The 18,532-nt window shown below is 37.8% G+C and overlaps 1 protein-coding gene across 1 annotated transcript in view; it reads left to right on the forward strand.

Moving 5' to 3' along the window:
• Positions 1–13,719, forward strand: part of KCND2 (potassium voltage-gated channel subfamily D member 2) — a 532,200-nt gene extending 518,481 nt beyond the window's left edge. Inside the window, exons 5-6 of the mRNA XM_040411532.1 lie at positions 9,533–9,777; positions 12,246–13,719. Coding sequence (XP_040267466.1) covers positions 9,533–9,777; positions 12,246–12,423 — 423 coding nt within the window. The 3' untranslated portion in view covers positions 12,424–13,719. The remainder of the gene's footprint in view (positions 1–9,532; positions 9,778–12,245) is intronic.
• The last annotated feature ends 4,813 nt before the right edge of the window (positions 13,720–18,532 follow it).

Below are 18,532 nucleotides of genomic sequence, written 5' to 3' on the forward strand. Positions count from 1 at the left end.
TACACAATGCAGGAAAAGAGAACTGTATCAGTTTTCAGGGGATTGAACACATCAAGGGATCCACAAGAGGAGGTGACACTGACAACATCTTGCTACGGAATAAGGCAGAATGGACGTTTAGACTTCAGACCGTGAAACTGCAAGGTCTTAATGAATTCATATCATATACGTGTTTCATATGATAGCGCAGCCCTTACAGTCCTCCTTCCACATCGCCCACACTGGTCCGGTGGGTATGTTCCCTCACATAGCGACCGGTCATTTACCTCCATCCCCCACTGCTATTTAGTTTGCCACCTATTGTCTAGTGATACAGTCTACACCTGGCATTGGTATGTTGATACCACGGTGCCAGGGTGATATGTGCTACCTACCCTTATACTGGTTATAGCTACTTTCAAAGTAGTACTGCCAACCAGTATGTGTAGTGTCAACTTTTATGCGGACACCCTGGAATAAATTTGTCACACAGTCATTATCGCACACTATAACAACATATCACATACTAGTGCAACAGATGGCGTTCTTGTGGCCATATTTGCACTGAATGAGTATCTCTCTCCACTACTACCTCTATGGTTTTCCGGTCATTTAATTTATAATTATGTCTCCTTGCTAGGGCAAGTCATTGCCGCATTATGACCAAGCGCCATACTGAGTGACAGGAGGAGAGGTCTGTGTGATGACCCCTCGTCCGATTGGATGGACTGTTATGCAGCTCCACCCATGGAGAGGCATGGCTATCTCTATTTAACTAGTGTCAAGCGGCAGCCACGCTACGGCCATCAGAGTGTCGGAGGCTACGCATCGCTGCACCCTCACCATCAATAGCGTATAGCATCTTTGTATGTTTCTTGGTCCAGTTCCCACGGTACATACTACTGATGAAAGGCTGGCATGTCCAGCTCTAGAAACGCGTCGAGTAGGGACGCCCAATAGGGAATCAGCACATGTAGCCAGCTGTTTTAGGTAGCAGTAAGGGGTATCTTCATATAGTCAGTAACTGTTATCTTCCTAGACCAGAGTCCTACCCCAGTGAGCTGCAAGCTAAGCCCAGGGGGGGGGGTCTATAGGCTATTGTACAAGGGAGATACCACAGACTTAATACTGGGACTATACACCCCTACTTTACCAATTGCTGGGAGACTTAGTGGTATATCACCAGGTTGCAGCAATTACACCGTGGACACGGTCCTGTAACCTGATTATTCATTCCTCCATTGTATTTTATATTTATCATTGTTAGCCACTACCTATTGTTTTAAACGGAATTGCAAATAAAGTTTTTTTTGTTATAATTTCAAGACACTTTGAGCGCTATATATATATGTTAAAATATCCTTTCGTTAGGCTCAAAGCTATTAATTGATATAGAGTTAATCTATTACATATATGCACAACAGTTATCTTTATTATAGTACTTTTAGGTGCCTCTGCTGCTCCTGTATGAAGCAAGTGGAAAGACATCACTAGCTTTTGCCTCCCTGCTATACAGAGGAGGGTCTTAGCTAATGGTTTCTATTATATATCAGCACGGTCCCATTCAAAGAGAAGGTAATCTGAAGTTATGACTACTGATGCCATTAAATTAATGGCTTTTTGCCACTGGCGGGATTTTCTTAGAAAAGAAATGTAACTGCTCAGCTCCTGACATTTTATGAAAACTGACTTTCTGACTGGAGGGCCAACATAATGAGAACAACAAATAAAATGCAATGCTATTAAAATAGTACAAAGCATATAAACTCCAGATTTTATTTGAGACACAGAATATCAACTCATGAAAATACATATTCACATTTCACAATTAAATTAAATAAAATCTATATGTAAAATCATCACCATGAGATCATCTCCCAAACTGTAAAAAAGAAGAGGAGCTGTGATCACTTTACTAATAATCAATAAATTGTATAGTCAACACTTATATATTTTCATTAGGAATATGTATTTATAAATAGGATGAGAAATCTTTAATGTAGAATGTTCTATATTATATCACTAATATTATTTATCTTATATCAAACATATCATTATGCATTGTCTGGTGTTTAAGGAAATGTGTACATGCCTTCAAATATATAATACCATGCATCCGCAGACATACAGTACTTATATTACTGTGATACTCCACCATTTCATTGCCTTTAGCTTAAATGGGTTGTCTGGCCTAGGAGCCAACAACTCCTAAGGTCCTAACTAGTGATGAGCGAACTTGTGTTTCACGTTCGGCGTACAGGTTCAAGATCGAGTTATCTAAGAATTCCATTATGGATTCCGCTACCACGGACCATAAATCATGGTCCGTGGCAGTGGAATCCATAATGGAATTCTTAGATAACCTGAACCTTGTATGCCATACTTGAAATACAAGTTTGCTCAACACTAGTCCTAACCACAAATCCACAGTCCGCTATGCTGAGCAGCTGCCCTGTTCCCAGCCAGTGGAGGTGGCTTGGTCCTGTGAACGTGGTGGCCAATCCCAGCCCTCAGCAGTCACTGCTATGATCTGCCATTCAAACAGATGTGACCACTGAGGTCTCTGATTAACCACAGCCATTATGGGCATCAATCCACTTCCTGGTCCTGTGGAAGCAGTCAGGGATGTGGCAGTGGCTCAGGACCATGGATAGCCTGGTGAGTGGTTTTTTTTTATGGGACACAGGTTTTTGGCTTCTAGGTTTACCAGTGTCTTCCCCTAATTAACTGAATAAGGCTGGGTTCACATCATGTTTTATCTTACATCTGACGTATACAAAAACGTATAAGTTAAATGGATGCCTCAGACGGATGTCGTATAGTGAAACCCATCATCATAGAGTTCCATTGTAAAAAAAAAGTGTGCATTAAACGGATGCCTCAGACTGATGACATCCATCACCAGAGAGTTCCATTGTAAAAAGAAATGTATACGTTAACATATTTGTTTTTTTACTGGACTCTACGGTATGGAAAAGCGTAGTGTACTACATGTTTGCATGCTTTTTGCCCAACATATTCGTTAAATGTAAGGCAAAAACGTGATGTGAACCCACCCTAATATTGCTGCTGGTCGTTACCCAAAATTGCATATTAAAGCTCCTGACCCAAAAGCTAAATCTATAACATGGTCCCCCAATAATCCAATAATCTCTTATAATTTGTAGCAATGTGCTATATGGGGCAGAGAAAACTTTTGGCCTCCCTTGGGCTCAGTCAATTACCCAATTAAATAAATGACCCCAGTAGGTTAATGGGCAAGTAACCTTATTAAATATTCACAGTTTACCACTCTACTAAATTATGTTATCAAGAGCATCATATAGATACCTCAATGATAATGAAAACTTCATTAAAACGATAATGAATGATGACAAGTGAAGTTTTCATTATCATTGAGGTAGAATATTTTTGAGAACATAATTTCTGTGTGTTTTCTCTTTTGTTTTTCTCTAGTAACAAACTGCAAACTCTTAGGTTCAAGAAATGGCGTATCTGTGGTTAACGCACCCGGTGTAACTACATCCCTGTAGGAGTGTAGTCCAGCACTGAAAATACAGGAATCTGCAGTCATTCTGCACTTCTGCTTTGATAACTGTCTGCAGTATGCAGGATACAGTCTCCAGATTATTAAATCCATTATGAAAATGCATTCCGTAATGTATGTACAATTTAACACTAACCTTTTCATTGGGCAGTCTTTTTTTAGCACACTCTCTGCATTCCCTGGCATTAGCTGGAAATGGGTTTCTAAACTAATTTCAAACTTGTTTAGCTACAGTTTCCAGATCTACTTGATAATTCAGGAAATTAGTTTGGAAATACTCGCCATCATCATAATTCACCGGAATTATTATCCTTACAAGCCAGCAATTAATTACAGTTCTTTGTGTATGCGCGTCAATTGGTTATACTCAGTATTCCTCTTGATTGAGATATTTCTTCGGAATGAAACATTGCTTTCATCTATTGTTCTTGCATTTACAATGGCACTTTTAAAACTAGGTGACAGCAATACCCAACATAGCTGTCTGTCTATTTGAATGTTCCATTTTTATTTTGCTTTTCATGAAAGATGTACCGTACATCTTTGTTCCATTAGTCTGGCAGTAATATCAAAGTGACTCAGAATATAGTTTAGAAATTTAGGGATGCCCATATGCAAATGAATGTCTACAGCGTTCAACCAGTCCAGTGAGTCTGCTGTGTATTTGATCTGACAACAGAATGAAACCATTTAATGTTTCTGGTCACATTCACCACAAATGCAAATTTTATGAGCAGTTTATCTCAAGAACTAATTAAGATCTGCTGGGAACACATCATAATGTCAGGATATCAGAAGATATTAAAGTGGAAGGAGGTATTTTCATTCAAAAAGTGTGCCTTATACAGTATATCTAATAATTCCTTGATTTGGGACTCAGCTTCTGTCCATATATCTGTACATATGTTGTTAAATGCTACTTGATATAAGGTTTCTCCTATTTCGGGTCTATCACACGGCAGATACTCTTATATTAATAAGTGGCAACCAAGAATTTACATTACGTTTGTGTTCAAAAGACGGTTGATAACATGAAACAATGATCTCTACATTTTTTTCGCTGTTTGCTCGTTATTGAGATCGTTGCTCGTTTTCTCCCTACAGCATTTACACTGTTAAGAACTGGCAGAATTCTGATTAGATGCTGCATGTGGTGGTGACTTATGATAATCTTTCAGCCAGGCAGTTTTACCAATCCATGGAAAACCATTTATCGATTGTCGTTCAATGGCTGCATGCTATTATATGTGAGGATATTTTCTCAGATTTAAATGATAATACAAACTTAAACATTTGCCAATAACTCTTGTGCAACACCTAAAGGGTTAACAAAGTTTGTAAAATCAGGTTTGAATACCTTGAGGGGTGTAGTTTCTTAGATGGGGTCACTTTTATGGAGTTTCTACTCTAGGGGTGCATCAGGGGGAGCTTCAAATGAGACATGGTGTAAATAAACCAGTCCAGCAAAATCTGCCTCCCAAAAACCATACGGCGCACCTTTCCCTCTACACTCTACTGTGTGCCCGTACAGTAGTTTACGGCCACATATGGGGTGTTTCTGCAAACTACAGAATTGGGGCAATAAATATAGCCTTTTGTTTGGCTGTTAACCCATGCATTGTTACTGGAAAAAATGGATTAAAATGGAAAATTTGCCAAAACATCAAAATTCGTAAATTTTATCTCCATTTGCCATTAACTCTTGTGGAACACCTAAAGGGTTAACGACGTTTGTAAAATCAGTTTTGAATACCTTGAGGGGTATAGTTTCTATTATGTAAGCCTGACAAAGTGACTTCAGACCTGAACTGGTCCGTAAAATATGGATTTTTGAAAATTTAAGAAAAATTTCAAGATTTGCTTCTAAACTTCTAAGCCTTGTAACATCCCCAAAAACGAAAATGTCATTCCCAAAATGATCCAAACATGAAGTAGACATATGGGGAATGTAAAGTAATAACTATTTTTGGAGGTATTACTATGTATTATAGAAGTAGAGAAATTGAAACTTGGAAATTTGCAATGTTTTCCCAAATTTGGGTAAATTTGGTATTTCTTTATAAATAAAAATGTTTTTTGTTTTTTTTACTTTATTTTACCAGTGTCATGAAGTACAATATGTGACGAAAAAACAATCTCAGAATGGCCTGGATAAGTCAAAGCGTTTTAGAGTTATCACCACTTAAAGTGACACTGGTCAGATTTGCAAAAAATGGCCTTGGCAGGAAGGTGAAATATGTCTGTGTCCTAAAGGGATTAAAGCTCAGGAGAAGTATATTATATAGAGCTGAGGCTTTATACAATTCCAAGTTAAATATTATAATATGTCAATTGAGTAAAATAAGATTAATGTTTGAAAATGAGGTGTTAATCAATATGCTGGTGATGTGCTCTCAACAGATTTACATTGTAGGGTATGAAAAACCCAATGAAACAGTTAAGTCTTTCATGGACTTCCACAGCTGTCAGGAACAGCATTTGTATCTGAATGCCTACTAAATCAGCAGTCAGTATAGTATAAACTTCTTAATTATCTAGCATGTGTTGCCCTTCACTTTTCACTTTTCCTTTGACTAGCAAAGTTGCCTGGAACAAAGGATATTCATTTGCCAATAAGAGTAAAAACCAGATTACTTGTAATTACTAATTGTATCTATAAGCATGACAATCAGAAATTTTAAAAAACAATCATATTTCATAACTACACAATGACCTTCTGCATCAGATTTATCTTACAAAAGTGGTCATTGTGTAATAATGTCTGTTCCCATTTATTCCATTACATTTTAACATTTGTTTTAGATGTGCCACACCAGACCACCAGTAAAGATGACCCCTTCTATTACCCAATCTACCCTCACTTAGTGATGAAGCTTGACATTACCACATACTGTACTGGAGTTTATCATTCTCCCCACACCACTTTACTGGCATAAACCCTGTGTTTGAGACAATCAAAATGCCACTGCAATAAAATATTGTCACAAGTGGCATTTCTGAACCCCTCATACAATCTTGGTACATACTACTAAGAGGAAGGATGGGAAACAAGACTTTTATAAGACTACAACTTTACAATAAAACGAGTGAGACAAAACTCAAATTAATTTATACTTGTACAGTAAATGTTCAAGATGTCAAGACCTCTTCTGTCAATTATCCGTGCAGTGCTGACCATTTACAATAATGCAGTACTTATATTAAGAATACATTACAGAAACAAGTTCAAGACACCCACTGTGAATTGATGGCGCTCCAACCCATTTCTCTAATTGTGGCTGCATAGCTCCTCTGATTTGCAAATACTATTGGCTGCTTATCTTCACAGAAACCATGGCAATTAGCGCTCATGCTATTATATATTTGTTTAAAAAAAAGCTTCTGAATTAAATTTAGACATTAAAAATTGCAGATGCGGATATACACCACAAAAAGAGAAAAACTTTCCTCTGTACTGATAGAGGGGTAACATAAAAAGAAGGACAAGTAGGAGGGTTTTTTTTCTCATTAATTTTTGTTAACAACTATTACAGTTAAAGGGGTTGTCTCACTTCAGCAAATGGCATTTATCATGTAGAGAAAGTTAATACAAGGCACTTCCTAATGTATTGTGATTTTCCATATTGCTTCCTTTTGCTGGCTGGATTCATTTTTTCTATCACATTATACACTGCTTGTTTTCATGGTTACGACCACCCTGTAATCCAGCAGCGGTGGCCGGGCTTGCACATTGTAGGAAAAGGCGCCGGTCTTTATGGTGGCTGGGACCGCAGGAGTGCACATAGACCAGCACTCTTTTTTATCGTGTGAAAGCGCGGCCACCACTGCTGAATTGCAGGATGGTCATAACCATGGAAACGAGAAGTATATAATGTGATGGAAAAAATGAATCAAGCCAGCAAAGGAAGCAATATGGATAATCACAATACATTAGTAAGTGCCTTGTTTTAACTTTGTGTGCATAATGAATGCCATTAACTGAAGTCGACAATGAAGTGACAATGAAGTGTCATTTTAAAAATAGAAACCTTCAATGTGAGGTCCTCATAATGTAATGGATGTAGTGAGGTAATGAAAAGAATGTAATAAATAGGCTGTCCATATTAAAGAAGCAACCTCAAGGCTTCAGTGGTTGATGGAGACAGGAACGTCAAATTCATTCCCTTCCATTTCTTGATGACTGTTGTGAACCTGATGCAAATAAAATAACAGTAGATAGATGAAACAAGTTTCAGGGCTCCTTTACACACTGGTCCATGTTTATGTGAGTGCGCCTAGATATTGGTGGAAATTGTGCAAACATTTTGGGGAAAACTGCTGCAATTTGGCTCATCTATCTTTTGAAAAATCCATTGTGCCTAAATCAAAGGGAAGTGTCTTAACCAAACAGAACGGGAAGAGGATGCAGCCTGCGATAGGCATCATTCCCAATTATAGTATATGAACTGGTACCTTCTCTCTACATGGCATCCTATTTATACCACTCCTGCATATTGTTTCTGCACACCATCTTTCCAAACATACATGTTGATATTTATCATGATGCAACATTACAAGAAAGTTCTAGCAAAACTCCTGTGTTTAAAACCCACTTACAATGGACTAATATGTCTTGCCTTTTTTTACTTGACGCTTCTATGTAATTACATCTAATGGTGTTTGTTAGTGTTAATGGCAATCTGTTCACAGCTGTTAGGTATTTTTTGGTACACAAATGCAACACGTCTGAGACAGCCAGGTCCAGTAGAACAGTGCGCTGAAGTCTAATGTAGAGCAGATGCATCTCTCCTAAGCATCAGCGAGTCTTGTGTGCTCATACATTAAGTAGATTTAAATGAGGCATAGATACAGAATCCTTCTCATTTCTTTTTTTATCCATTGTAAATTAGAAGTTACATTTGTACTGTGTATCTATTTATGTGGCTTGAAAGTGGGAATAGTTAATGCAAGTTAAGGCTGATTACAACAAGAAAAATGTATGATTATCCTATAGCATCCAGCAAATTTTACTTGTTACTTGGCATCAAGTGATTTATCCTTATAAATTATGAGTGCAATAAAAATCTGCAGGATGAGGGCTGTATGGGTACACTAGTTCTAGATAGTGTTATGTACAGTAAGTGGAGAGGGCACCTTTTTTTTATAGCCCCTTAATTTTTAATCTCTTGAATAAATGTTCAGGTCATAAAAACATGGAGAAAATAGACAAAGCAACGTGAATCCAACGTATGCAATTTGTCCCTCAATGTAAATGATATTACTGTTGTAAATTTTAAAGACCGCGACTGACACTATTAAAGTACAGAAAGAAAAGGTGTAAATCAAATTTAGGTTTAGAGATTGGCTATGAATGCATAATTAAAAACCAACTCAACACGTGGGAATAGTTTTCATGTATGTGTATAAAAATCCCTTAAAGTGGTTTTTCCGAGACTTCGGGAGCCCCTTGTCAGTGACGGCAGGGCTCCCCATAGAGAAGGCAGGTATGGTTTTTCAAAGTCTCTGCCTTTCCCATCGACCTGGACACAGCACTCAATGAGCACTGCTTATAGGGATCTGCTCCAGTCCCAGTGGTCTAGTGATAGCCAGGTGCCTGGAGTCTGTGCGAGACCTAGATCCGCTCTGCAGTGAGGTTGTATAGCTCTGTAAAGCCTCGGCGAGGGCTGTATTTCCCCTGTAACTCGGGCTAATATGTCACCCCTGGTTAAAATAATTATTCCAGAAATCAAATACCTCCAAATATATTCGCAACATGTAAAGATGTCATCTCTATTATCAATAGTGTTAGAACACGTTGTAGTCTTCTAACACAATTCTTGCATTCTTGTTTTGGGTCTTATGCCATAGATTCTTCCAACTTTATTTTTTTTTCTTATTTCATTTTTGGGATCATTATGCTGCAGCACTTTTTAAAACAATGTTTCAGATTTCTTAACCAGGTCTGAAGAAAATAACCATGTATGTATAAAGCCTTTTTAATTCATGGCTGTTCATTTTATGACCTAGAATCATGAGTTTGTGGATGACCTGACCTACGAAGAGCGCTGCATGGAAGTCTCTACCATAAATAAAGCAAGGAATCACAGTTCCTCTTTGTCATCCCAGCATGAAGGCAGTAGCTTTTGCTGCTCAAGGAAAAATAAAAAGAATTTACGTATTTCAAATGCTACAACATGTAGCCATCATGGAAGTCTTCAGGAGCTTAGTGCTATCCAGATTCAATGTCTAGAAAGAAACCCACTACCAAACAGGTATGGAAAATCTGCCTTTCATTTACAATGGCTTATCTAAATGAATATACTGTATATGTATATGTAATAATTGGCAGCAATATGGCATATTATCAGTGTGTCAGAGAAGTTTACATGAAAGTGGCCTCCAACCTAATGAGTGATGTAACATTTCAGAACATAACATAGTCCATGAACTGGGACTCTAGCAAGCCTCAGAACAAACAGCTTCTGGTGCTCTGTAAAGCTGACTATAGGCAATACATAATTTTGCAAAGGATAAATACTAACAGCAAGATCAGCTCACAACTCCAATCAACTAGAACATCAGTCAAATTGGGAAGGCGGTTGAGTGGCGCATTGAGGAGGACATTGAACAAAGGTGTAGCTCCAGCATCCATGATACAGCATATAGTTATTGGTTAAAATCCATAACACCATGATGTACACATTATTTACTGTTTGTTCTTTCATATGTGCACATTGTCGTTTAAGGACATATCCATAAGATGGACTGTTTTTAACCAGTCACCATTGATTGTATCGCAGATGCTGGAGCTGCACCTTTGTTTCTTTGGGAATACACAGTTTTGATATATGTTGCCCGAGTCTCCCACAAACATTACTGCTTGGCAGCCTAGGTACTGTATGTTTTTCCTGCGGGCAAAGAAAGATAAATGGCTCACAAACACATAAGTGCAGTGGGGTTTCATCACGGTGACTGCATTAGAGAATACAAGTCTAACAGGTTAGGAAATAAACTATTGTAGAATTTTCCAATGTTTGGAAGTAATCTTTATAGAGAACGAGGCAACACATGAGATAGGCTTCACAAACCTTCTGTACATGAGGATCTAAGACACCTGTGAGGTTTTTATTTCTCACTGGATGTATAATGGTGCCATTTTCTTTTTTTTCTCCAGTGAATCTAAAATGAAAAAAATAAATAACATTTTGCAAATAGTTTTGACTTAAAACTCGTAGGATTTTGTACCTACTGCTCCTGTGTAGAGCTGTGTGCCTCTATGGTAACAGACAACTTAGAACCTACAATTATTATTTTTTTTCAATCAGATCTGTTTATTAAAGGTTTTTTAACATACAGAAATACACACAATACAAAAAGTGCAAAAATTTACAAAAAGGTCGAAGAACCACCTCCCCAACATAAACCCCCTCTCCCCCCTCCCCACCCCCTGTGCACTTCCTGAAATCTCAGCTATTCCCAGGCAGAATAGAAACCTCTAAGTGGCAGCACCTGGGTGCAACAGAACCGCAGTAGTGAGTCCTGGATGCGCAATCCAAGCATTCCATTGTTTCTCAAATTTCTTAATATTGCCTCTTTTCACATATACTTTCCATTCCATATAAATCATATTATTTGCCTTTGGGGACTTTTGGTAGCGTAACGTCATAGACGTCTTCCAGAAAGGTGTAGACTGCAAACCACAGACATGTGAGAGCCGGACATGACCACAACATATGAGCCGTATCCGCCTCAAGATGGGTACATCTAGGACAACTAGCATGCATCCGAACGCCCATTTTATATAACAATAGAAGTGTCCTATACACCCTGTGTAGTAAAAATTGTTGTGACCTATGCTGTGCCACCGATAGAGAGTGATGAAGTGTAGGCCAGAACATTTTCCCTAGCACCTACAATTATACGGTATATCTTTCCGTTGTACCCTATTTCTGGCTAGCAAATATTTGATAGCTTAGTAAAAAGTGGAAGTGTATATGCCTGTAGGATCAATGTACACTGAATTTCTTTGTAGTCTATAACCATGGAGACACACAGGTCTTCAGAAGAGCTTTAGGTTTGCACACCCTTGTATACCTATGGCAATCTGTAACCTTAAGGGTCCATTTACACGTCCGCAAAATGGCCCCGCATTCTTTCCGCAATTTTGCAGAACAGGTGCGAACCCATTAATTTTCAATGGGGCTGGAATGTGCTGTCCGCATTTGTGGATCCGCACTTCCGTTCCGCAAAAAAATAGAACATGTCCTATTCTTCTCCACAATTGCGGACAAGAAAAGGCATTTTCTATGAGAGTGCCGGCGATGTGCGGTCCGCAAAATGCGGAACACACATTGCTGGTGTCCGTGTTTTGTGGATCTGCAATTTGCGGATCCGCTAAACACATACGGACGTGATTCACACGTCCGCAATTCTGTTCCGCATTTTGCGGAACGGAATTGCGGACCTATTCATTTCTATGGGGCCGCACGATGTGCTTCCCAGATCCGGAATTGTGGATCCGCACTTCCGGGTCTGCAATTCCGTTCCCGAAAAAAATAGAACATGTCCTATTCTTGTCCGCAATTGCGGACAAGATTAGGCATTTTCTATTACGTGCCGGCGAAATGCACATTGCCGGTGTCCATGTTTTGCGGATACGTGGATCCGCAAAACACACACGGATGTGTGAATGGACCCTAACTGAGCTTCAGTATAAGTAATTTCTGTCTCTCTCCTACAGCCGTTCCAGTCTAAATGCCAAAGTGGAGGAAACCATCAAACTAAACTGTGAGCATCCATATGTTACAACAGCTGTAATAAGTATCCCAACACCACCAGTGACTACGCCTGAGGAGGACGGTAGATCAGCTTCCCCTAATTATCTACAAAGGAACATTGTGAGAGTGTCAGCACTATAAACTCTGCTCAAAGAGATTTTTTTTTTAAGAGATAACTGTACAGAAAAGCTCTGACACAAAGTATACACTTCAATCGCCCTGAGATTTCCAAGCGGTGAATTATTTGCAAATCAATAATAGACAAAATGATTTGAATAATGCAAAGGAACCGTATAGTGTATCTTCCAATCCAGTAGAAGTATGACTACATACATGAGCACAATGAAAGAACGCCCACTGGTTGCAATTTTTGGCTTTCCTATTCCTTCACAAATGCAACATTTTATATGAAAAAAAAAAAAAAAGAAAAACTCTACAAAGAAAGTCTTTTTGGAGTCGTAAAATTACTATTACAGCAACGGAAATATTGTGATTACATTTTCCCTAGAGGAACGTTCCATAATGAGTATGAAAGAACATGCATAACAAGTATATGTGTACTTATTGAAATTACATCAGTAATGCATGCAGCCATTCTTCAGAGCAGGGATGTGAGATAATTGAAGCTGTTTCCACTACACATTATTTTAGAAAAAGGCCTTTCAGTGCGCTCACAACTGGATGAATCATGTTTACAATATCAAAACAAAGACTAACAAAAGCATACTGGGAGCAGTATTTCTGAGAGGACGTGATGTCCTGTAGATAAATGGCGTTTCCCTGTCGTTTTCTCGTTGGGTTATCTTGTTTGGCAACAAGCGCAATAATTGTGTGTTTGCTACAAAACAAGTCTCTATTTATTTTCTAATTCTCAGCTTTCTTCAAAGAAAAGTCTGTTTTGACACTCAAAACAGATATCTGTGCATACAGGTTGATTACGCTACTTCTCTTACTTTGTGTTGGTCAAAAAGCAAGCCTGAATATGAGCAAAGATAATAGCTATATTAGCTCAGTGGCGATTTTGCAGGAAGGATTTTTAAGAACTCTTTGATTCTGGAACATGCATGAAAATGGATTGTTATTGGTCTGGAATGCTTGTGACGTTACCCTTATTATTTTGTAGTGCTGGTGATGTCGGTTTTGATGTTCAACATTAATATCCTGTAGTCATAATGTACATGCCGGACAAATTCACTTATTATCCCTTATGAACAGAAGTCATTCTACTAAAACCAGGGACTCAAAATTCTGAATGTCAATATGTATAGTGCCCCCGGGTGTGTCAACCATCGCAATTCCAGTGAGTTTGGTTAACCTGATCTGGGAAATGAAAGTCCCCAAGGTAAAAAATTTGGCATAATAAAAGTTATGCATAGTGCATAGGAATATCCTGGTTTTGTGTACCCATCATTGCAAATTCCATGATTTTTTAAAAGAGCATCCTTCTGATACCTATCCAAAAGTTTTATAGAAAAATATCATTTTTTTTTTCAGTGATAACAAATTCCATCTGTATATTTAACTGTATAAAAATAATGAGTTATTGACTGAGTTCTATATTTTCATAGTTGTCATACCTTTTTCTTTTCTATATGATATTTTTTGCTTTATTCTTTCAAGTTCTACATACAGAAGCTCAAATTGCCATAAAGAACCCCTTTAATTGTATGGTTTGTTAGTAAAGAAAAGTAATATAGAAGTTGTCCTGTTTGACAGGCTTCATCGATATGACATGGAGGTAAAGCCCTGCAGTGAGAGTTGTCCGAAGTTGTACAAGATTATTTTTCCCCCCGTAACAACTGACTGTCTTATTGATAGTTAATGAAAAATGTGGCTTGATCTTTGCTTATAGCAGGCTAGTCACTTAAGTCCTCATTTTTAGGAACATATGTGGCCTTATTTATCCAAATTACCTAACACCGCAACCGATCAGAGCTCCGCTTTCATTTCTTAAACTGATCTGGTAAAATAATAGCTACATTGCGATTGGTTGCTATCAGCAGCAAGGCTAGATGTTCATCTAGATACTCAAGATAAAGAAGGTCGTCAGCAGAAACTAACTTCTGATGCATCTGTTTATTAATATTTTTCATTTCTAGCCTGGGGAGTGAGCAAGAAGAAGACAGCACAATTTATCAAAACTGGCCACCAAAAAATGATTGATTGTTTTGAGCAAGGCCAATTTTCCTATTGGACAGTTTTGATAAATCAGGCCTGTAGTACCTGGGTGATAAGATTACCTAGAAATAGATTTGAGCATTACTATCTGACCTCCTACCCCCCTTATAACTTTTTCTGAGGGTCAATGTACAACTTTAAAACTGTGTAACTATTACTGAACGTGCTGATTAGAGATGAGCGAAATTTTCGAAAATTCGATTCGGCTGCTTCACCAAATTTAAAAAAAAATTGGATTCATGACGAATTACTTAGTTTTTTAACTAGCGGGTGCAATGACAGGGAGCTGCAATAGCGTGCTCCCCATCATTGTACCCCTCAGATGCCGCGTTCATACATGATCATGGCATCTGAGTGTAGAAACTGCAATCAAACTTACCACCTCCATTTGCTCGCGACGGGCCAGCCACCGCCATCTTGCTTGAAGATCTGGTGAAAAATCTCGCGCGGCCCCAGATTTCGGCCAAGATCTTCAATGAAGATGGAGGCGGCCAGCCCATCGCGAGCAAATAGAGGAGGCAAGTATGTTTTTTTGTTTATTTTTTGCACTATTTCAGGTTAAATCAATTCGCTACACCGAAGTTCGAGGAAACTCAGCTTCGGCGAATCGAATTTATCCTGAAATTCGGATCGAATTCCACTTTGGTCAATTCGATTCACTCATCTCTAGTGCTGATCTTCTAATCTTTCCATGCCATAATATTACAGAGCATCATTAGGGTTCTATGCAATAAGCTGCAATATATCTATGGCAAAATCTGCATAATTTTGCAGATTTACCATGAATTTAACACTGTCCATGGTAGAAATCTGCAGCATAAATCTCCACCACAAACTCATTTATGCTGAGGATTTCTTAAAATCCACAGCAAATCCATATTAGTTATATTTGTATAAATTATTTTCGGATTTTGACCCCAAAGTACAGTTTTAAGTTATTACACAAGTAGTACACATTTATCAAAATTATACATTAACAAAAAGAATAAAATATTTATAGAAACTGAATTATTGTCCCGAAATATTGAAATATGCACATCTTATTGTTGGATAATTTCATGCTATTGTTTTGTCACAGAAGTAATGAAATATCCATATCCAGCGATGAATAATTTCACACTATTGTTTTATTAAATAAACATTGCACTCAATTGTATTTTTGTTGAAAACGTTCTCATAAACTGTAGATAACATTCTGCATACATTTGCATTGTTACTGCTCTGTTATTGCAGTAAACATTTCTACATGCGATTGGATTTTCACCATCAATATCACTTTGGCTATGCCCACATTAAAGCTTTTGGCTGGCTGTGCTAAAGCATGAAGCAGCATGAAAAATTGTGCAAATTTTGTCATGGTCTTGTAATCTCATATTCTCAACTGAATTACTATAGACTGGCAGCGCTATAGCTTTTTATGGTATTATTTTTCCCACATAATGATGTCTAATTGTGCTGTGGTTATCACAAAATCACCTATTATATAATATTCTTAGGCCATAATACCCTGATTGCCTTCATACTGGCCATAGTACCCTGTGCCATCTAAGGCAGGTTTACACTGAAAACCTGACCTAACAACATCTCATATCTCATAGATCCATTTGAGTGTGTCAGAATGGAAGTAGGATTTTGGGAATAACAGTGGTCACATTTGAATTTTCTGAGTGGCATTAGGCTTTTAGACAAATAGACCATACAGTATATATTCATAATGCTGGTAAAATAAAAAATGGCCTTTTTCTTAAACCTTGGGGTAACTAATAATAACATTCAGTTTTTATTGTGAACTTATAAAAATCCAGCTGGTAAAGCTTTGCATTTCCAAATTTTCCAGGTTTCATTTTCATTTAAGCTAATTTGTCATAAACAAAATGTCAAATTCTACAAAATAAATTGAATTCAATTTTGTAAATTCTGCTTCCAATTATATGTATTATCATGTGGATATATTTTTTACTCTGTATATTAGGCTAATATGAATGACTTCTTGTACACAAAGAGTTAACTATCAAAACCTATTTTCAGAGATAAATATGGAAAATTGTACAGAAATAAGTCATGTGAAATAATATGATGTTACAGTTTAATGTATTTACTGTTTGGGGACTATTACTTTCTTAACAATTAGTTAATTATATGTAGTTAAAAGCAAGACTTTTTCTTTACCACCATATGAAAGGATGAAGTACATGCTGATTACATTTGTAGGAAAACATAAATTTATCTTAAAAAATGCATCTCATGTTCCTCCTCATGGACCATAAATTAGTTTACAGAACTCAATTAGCTATGCCCCCGATGCAGAACTAACTACAGAAGGAATCACAGTGGAAAAGAGAAGGAAGCTCATCATTCCTGCTTTAAAAATACAATACGCTTAGTATAAGGCTGGCATCACAATGCAGTTTCTGCAACTTGTCATGTGAGTGGATACAAAAAGAAAGGAGACATACTATATTTCTTCTATGTGGAGCCATTCATGGTTTTGGCTAAAACAAAAACTGCATTAAACTGCCACCAAAACTGCATGATTAGGATCACGGATGCATCACGCCCATTATAGTTTATGGGTCCGTGAAAAACACGGATACCATCCGTGTTTCACGGATCATTAAGAAGAGATGCTTTGAAAATTATTTTTCAGCTGTTCAGTGTCAGTGAAACACAGATGCAACACGGACAGCAAAAAACTGACACACAAACCCAACACGGATCCTTCAAGGACAGCTTCACGGAAGCATCACTGACCACCTGCTCACGGATTTGAGCACAGACACAGATGTGTGAATGAGGCTTAAAAGAGCTGCTAAAAACACACATATACTGTATAGCCAATTCCATATAGACTGTTAAGATCTAGGGCCCTTTTATACTGACCAACGACTGGATCAATTATCGGGAATGAATGTTCATATAAATGCTTGTTCCTGATAAGTGTCCTGTGTAAATGGCCCACTGATCACCTGACAAATTAGCATAACACATCTTTCATGGCACCTCATAGCAATTGTCCATCCCCCTTTCACTTAGCATCAGCCCATTGGAAAGGCACTTTAACCTAGCTCCAATAGACATAAATTGTTGATCCTCCCTCATTATCTACTGGCCATTGGCCGGTTGAACATGTATGGGCAGTTTTATCAACTATAATGGCCAATATGGAGTAAAATATGTATGTCCGTGTCTGCGAATTGAATGTTCACCAGATGTTTGTTCAATCTTCAACCAACTTCTATGTAATGAGTAGAGATTCGGCTGCTTCACCAAATTTCACAAAGAAATTTGTTTTGTGACAAATTACTTTGTCACAAAGCGCATTCCTTGCGGTGGACGCGACGGCTTCTTTGCGCACAAATAGATGAGGTGAGCATTTTAGGAAAAATAGATGTTACCATGAAGCGCGAGAAAATTCAGCTTGATGGAAAATAAATTTTTTCCTGATTTTTTTCGATTCGCTCATCACTAGTTATGAGTATGACCACCTTAACTTGTGCTTATGCTAAAGGTATGTATAAGGATTTGAGGGAGGTATTCTAGTGTTAACCATTAGTTATCTGGAGGGCAAGACTGAAATGGCATGCGCACTCGGTCCTTGGTGTCAGAGGAAACAACTACAAGCCCCTCTGCCTTGGCCAGGATTTTTGTATACAGGAATAGGGCAGATAACTGAATCTTTGTCCTAGGCATGAAAGCCTAGCCATGACTCTGAGTGCAAATATAGTTAATAAAGACTACATGAGAAAAAATAAACATATTATATGTATTATTGTAGTTTGCGAATATATACAGGGGTGCTTTGTGAACCCTTAAGCTCCTAACAGTCACATTAAAATTGGAAAAACCCTCCTAAAATGTCACTTTTTTATTGTAGATTTTTAATATATGTCTGAAGTAATTCTTGTTGGTGCACAACTCAGGGGACACAACTGCATATTAAGTCCTTGATATGTTTAATTTTAGCCTTAAGGACCAGTAACATTTCCCCCCTTCATGTTCCAGCAGTCATAACTTTTTTTAAAAAATTCTTATACTTTTTTGTTTTATTTTGCGGGATGAGTTATACATTTTT

The sequence above is a fragment of the Bufo bufo genome, chromosome 1 (genome assembly GCF_905171765.1).
Source record: "Bufo bufo chromosome 1, aBufBuf1.1, whole genome shotgun sequence".
Taxonomy (NCBI): domain Eukaryota; kingdom Metazoa; phylum Chordata; class Amphibia; order Anura; family Bufonidae; genus Bufo; species Bufo bufo.